Source organism: Oratosquilla oratoria, chromosome 3 (genome assembly GCF_046742065.1).
Source record: "Oratosquilla oratoria isolate Oo_2021 chromosome 3, ASM4674206v1, whole genome shotgun sequence".
Lineage (NCBI taxonomy): Eukaryota > Metazoa > Arthropoda > Malacostraca > Stomatopoda > Squillidae > Oratosquilla > Oratosquilla oratoria.
The window spans coordinates 68,276,301-68,281,300 of NC_134779.1; the positions used below are offsets into that span (position 1 = coordinate 68,276,301).

The 5,000-nt window shown below is 38.3% G+C and overlaps 1 protein-coding gene across 4 annotated transcripts in view; it reads right to left on the reverse strand.

Moving 5' to 3' along the window:
• Window positions 1–2,218, reverse strand: part of LOC143023826 (uncharacterized) — a 16,230-nt gene extending 14,012 nt beyond the window's left edge. The window contains exons 1-2 of one of the 4 annotated variants that reach the window (XM_076182471.1): window positions 2,131–2,218; window positions 1,233–1,590 (exon numbers count right to left, since the gene is read on the reverse strand). In XM_076182471.1, the coding sequence (XP_076038586.1) occupies window positions 1,233–1,468 (236 nt within the window). In that variant the 5' untranslated portion in view covers window positions 1,469–1,590; window positions 2,131–2,218. The other 3 variants (XM_076182465.1, XM_076182461.1, XM_076182451.1) reach the window with 3 other exon arrangements.
• Window positions 2,219–5,000: the final 2,782 nt, after the last annotated feature.

A 5,000-nucleotide genomic window follows, 5' to 3' on the forward strand; every position in this document is an offset into this window, starting at 1 on the left:
GATGGTGATGGTGATGATGATGATGATGATGATGATGATGATGATGATGATGATGATGATGATGATGATGATGATTATGATTATGATTATGATTATGATGATGATGATGATGATGATGATGATGATGATGATGATGATGATGATGATGATGATGATGATGATGATGATGATGAAATGGGACATTATAATATAATTGAAAATAGGAATACACAGTCCCTGTATCACTGCTTACACTGTAATTATGTTTTCTTCTCTTGTAATACAACAACAACAATAACAAAAGTGTGCTGGACGTAAGTGCAAAGGTATTTATGGGGTCCTATAAGATTGTCCTCTCACTACTTCAAATATAAATTAGATCTATAAAGATGATCTATTCCTTCTATTGTCATTTGTTATTGAAAATAGTAACTATATAGAGTCTTAGGTCTCTCACCACAGGCGGCTTACCTCAGCTGAATAAAATCACCTGGCGACAGCTAAAATAAGATTGATGAATTGCCTGTGGCAATGATAGGGTTAAATGCTCAAAGTAAGGCTTACAGTGGGGGGAGAGAGAGAGAGAGAGAGAGAGAGAGAGAGAGAGAGAGAGAGAGAGAGAGAGAGAGAGAGAGAGAGAGAGAGAGAGAGAGAGAGAGAGAGAGAGAGAGAGAGAGAGAGAGAGAGAGAGACCGAGAGACCGAGAGACTGAGAAGGAGAAAGAGAAAGAAAAAGAGAAAGAGAAAGATGAAGAGAAAGAGAAAGAGAAAGAGAAAGATGAAGAGAAAGAGAAAGAGAAAGAAAAAGAGGGGAGAGAGAGAGAGAGAGAGAGAGAGAGAGAGAGAGAGAGAGAGAGAGAGAGAGAGAGAGAGAGAGAGAGAGAGAGAGAAAGAGAGAGAGAGAGAGAGAGAGAGAGAGAGAGAGAGAGAGAGAGAGAGAGAGAGAGAGAGAGAGAGAGAGAGAGAGAGAGAGAGAAAGAGAGAGAGAGAGAGATTAATGGTTGTGCCACTTGGCATATTTACTTTCAGTGTCACTAATTCAACCACTAACACCACCACCACATCCTCCCATCACTAAGTCAACAAAATCCACCATCACACCCACTTCCACAGTACCTACCCCAACAATCACATTAACCATTTCCATCACATCCACCACCACCTGTATTTCGACTCTACCCGCCACCATCAGATCAACCACCACAACCACCAAAACCACATCCACCGCCACCACCACCTCAAACACCAGCTTACCTGGACGACCTGGATGGCCTCCCCTTGATGGTGATCTTTCTCGACACGGGGTACTTGGAGCTCTTGTTTGTCGAAGTCGATGTCGAAGTCTTTCTCAGGTGTCCGAACTCGGTCTCTTGCTCGAAGACGTCGTCGAAGGGGTCATCGTCGAAGTCACCTGGGGGCGTCGTCATGTACGGTTCACTCTCATCCGAAGAGGCCAAGTGGAACCTTGGTCTAAGGCAGGACATATTCATCTTCTGAAGGAGGTGAGGACGATGTTGGAAGGGAGGTCGTCTCCTGTAGGAGGTGGTCTCGAAGTCGGTGATGAATTGATAGAGACGAAGAGGTTGAGGGAGCTTCTGGAGGAGGAGAGACTCTGAAAACGGAGTTCAGGTCTAAATACAGAGTGATGACGGCCTGAATATAGAGTGACAATATCTGTGACAACACTTTTTTGAGGCAGTAGTTCTCTTACTTGGTAACGGTGACTGCGCAGTAGCGGTCCTAATACTGCGCTGCACAACCTACGCGTCAGTTCAAACCTGCTCAAAGAGTTTGTAGCTTTTGTGAGACGAGGAGTACACCGTCTTTTCAATTACTTGTTGAGCTAAACAGTACAATTAGGACCCTGCGCAGTTAACACAGTGCGCAATTAAGCTCAGCAATAGTCTGCGTGACATAAAACATCAGACTGATCAACGCCACAGGCTGACAATTTAGACTGACACTTCAGAGTGACAGACTGACACACAAGCCTGACAGAACAATTGATCTTGGATACGTGATTCCCACTTCAGGCTGATTAACTTGAACGACAGTCTAATAGACTGACAATTCACTCTGACATATCAATACTTCAGGCTATTCAACTGATTACTGCACGCAGAGTTTACTACAAGCTGACTGATTCACTCACTGGCTGACAATGACAACAATCTGGCCCAAAAGAATCGACCAACGGGATGCTAGAAGAAGGAGGAGGAGGAGGAAGAGGAGGAGGAGGAGAAGAAAGAGGAGGAGGAGATAGAAGAGGGAGGTTTAAACACGCGCATGCGCTCAATGTACCTCTCCTTCATTATCTTATCGCCAGAGAGAGACCCTGAAAGTTATCAGCTTATCTCGATGCCTGTCGACCGCTCAGCAGACTACCACGGTGATGTGACGTCAGAGTTGTCGTTAAACATTCGCGGGTCGACAAGTCTGGGCGACAGTTCTCTCCCCTCTCAATCACGTCCTCAACCGAGGTCCTCCTAGGGTCTTTCCTCAGCTGATTAAAATGACCTGGCGACTGCCAGAATGTATGTATAACCCTCCAAAAAGGAAAACAATAGAATATAGAACAAAACAAGAAAACGAAATCGAGGGGATGATGTCAACGATGTTCTCATCATCTCTTGATTTTGTGTATTTTTTTTTGTCATTTGGTTGGGTCTGTTTATTTTAATCATATTTCGTCCCTTTTTCAATTTACTTTATTGTATATTACCTTATTACATACATATTTGAATTTTTTATTTTATCAAGTAACTTTGTTTTACTTTAATTTCTTTTCTTTTCATTTATTTAATAAAAATTTACTTTAACTTTATTCGATGTTATCATTAGTTATATTTAGTTTAATATTGCTTTGTTTAATTTTAAGTTTATTTTCGATTTTTATTATTTTCGATTTCATTTAATCTAATTAAATCTAATTTTATTTTCCAGATTAGGTTAGGATTGTTTTGGCTAGCTTAGGTTAGGTTAAACTAGATTAGGTTAGGGTAGGATAGGATAGGTATTACCCAATATTGGCTACTGGGATTTTCAAAGTACCACCATACCTACGGTGATAATCAAATATGGCGGATTATTTATTTACATAATAACGATTATATCGTTGTCTGAGGTGGCAATAATAATGACTCGATTTACAAAATAAAACTGTTGTTTTCTTAGAAATCTTATTCAAAACGTCTTTTCCTCTGACCTCCAGGCAGACACCCAGGTCATCTTACTTGTCATTTATCTCATTAACTGGCAAGAATTGATCAATCTCCTTTGTTTTCTTTTTACTTTTTGAACAAGACAACATTTCCTTTTGTTTTATATTATTCTTAATTTGTTTGATTTTAGTTTTGTTATTTTGCTTTATTTTATTTTTTGCTTAAAAGTGGCAGTCTGCCGACAAGATTGACTAGATAAACACCATATGAGGACGGAGCCTTTATTTGTACGACGTTTCGCTTATTACAGCTTTTTCAAGTACAAGTTGAGATACAAATGCTTGAGATTAAATAAGGGGAAAGGAGGGAACGGGGAGAGAAAAAGGGGCGGGGGTAAGGAAGAGGAGGAGGAGGAGGAGGAGGAGGAGGAGGAGGGTGGGGGGATTGGACACTGGGAAAGGATGAGAATGCTGGCCCAAACGTCCGTGAGCGAAATGTCCACAAAGGGTGGTTTAAATATTTAATATTTTGCTGGCCATGGGTATTAGGGGAATAATGTGAGGAGATATGTTAAACATGCCCCTGTTTTGTTCAATAGTGTTCGTTCCTTGAATGATTGCTGCTTCTAAACACTTCCTGCGGATTTTGTCTGGTTCCCGCATCAGCAGCTCTGCATTCTTCCAGTCCATAAGATGGTTTTCCTTGTTTCTATGTGTCACACATGCATTGGTGGTGACATCATGCCTGACGTCGTAACGTATTTTTTGTTTTGTTATTTTCTTTTATCTAATTTTGTTTTATCTATTTAATTCTATATTTCTTTTTACTTTATTTTTTTCATATGTTTGAAAACGTGATTTTGTTTAGATGAACTTGTTGCCAGATGTCGCCAGATAATTTGATTCCATTGAGAGATGACAAAAATTAAATGTATTCATTACTCCAATAGAATAAACCAAAATAAATTTGATCTAAATCCTTACATACTGGGTGGTACCTTTTGTTGTCATTACAGAATTATATATATATATATACACACACACATATATATATATATATGTGTGTATATATATATATATATGTATATATATATACATATATATATATATATATATATATATATATATATATATATATATATATATATATTTAATGAATTACAGTCAGGAAAGCGTGGGTATGGATGCATTTGTACCAGATATGGTATCACTTGGTATTAGATCCTAGAATAAATGAAGATAAATTTAATCTAGCATATTTACATATAATTTTTAGAATTTATTACAATTGGGAAGCGTGGGTATGGGTACATTGGTATCAGATATGTTCTAATCAGTGTCTTCTGGTCTCATAGCATTAGCTATGATATGGGTCTTATCAAATGCTCTATATGGACTTCCTCACCCTCGTGTTTACGCCTTAGTGGCCATTTCTATTTATAGCAAGTAGGAATTTCGACCGTATTGCTTACAGCTTTCTCACTGCATATACATGGAATTTTCTCTCTATATGGGGATTTTCGTGATGAACTAGAATATAATAAGTTGTTTTGGTATTTTGAATATTGTTATAGATTTCTAATTGTTCGTTTCGGAAATAAAAGAAATTCAAGGTTTGAGTTCAAAAAAGTGTACTTGATATAAAAACCGAAATAAACAGGTTTGACTGCTGAATAGATGGCTAGAAATTTCTGGCGTTAGGGCAAAGACCTCAGCACACGCTACACCTTATCATTTACATAAGCATTTGATAAAATACGAAGACGTTTATGAAACAGGAAGAAAATACTGTACATGAATGCTTTTTTGGCCTTTATATTGCCATAAATAGATGAATAAAAAGATGAATAAATAGATGAACG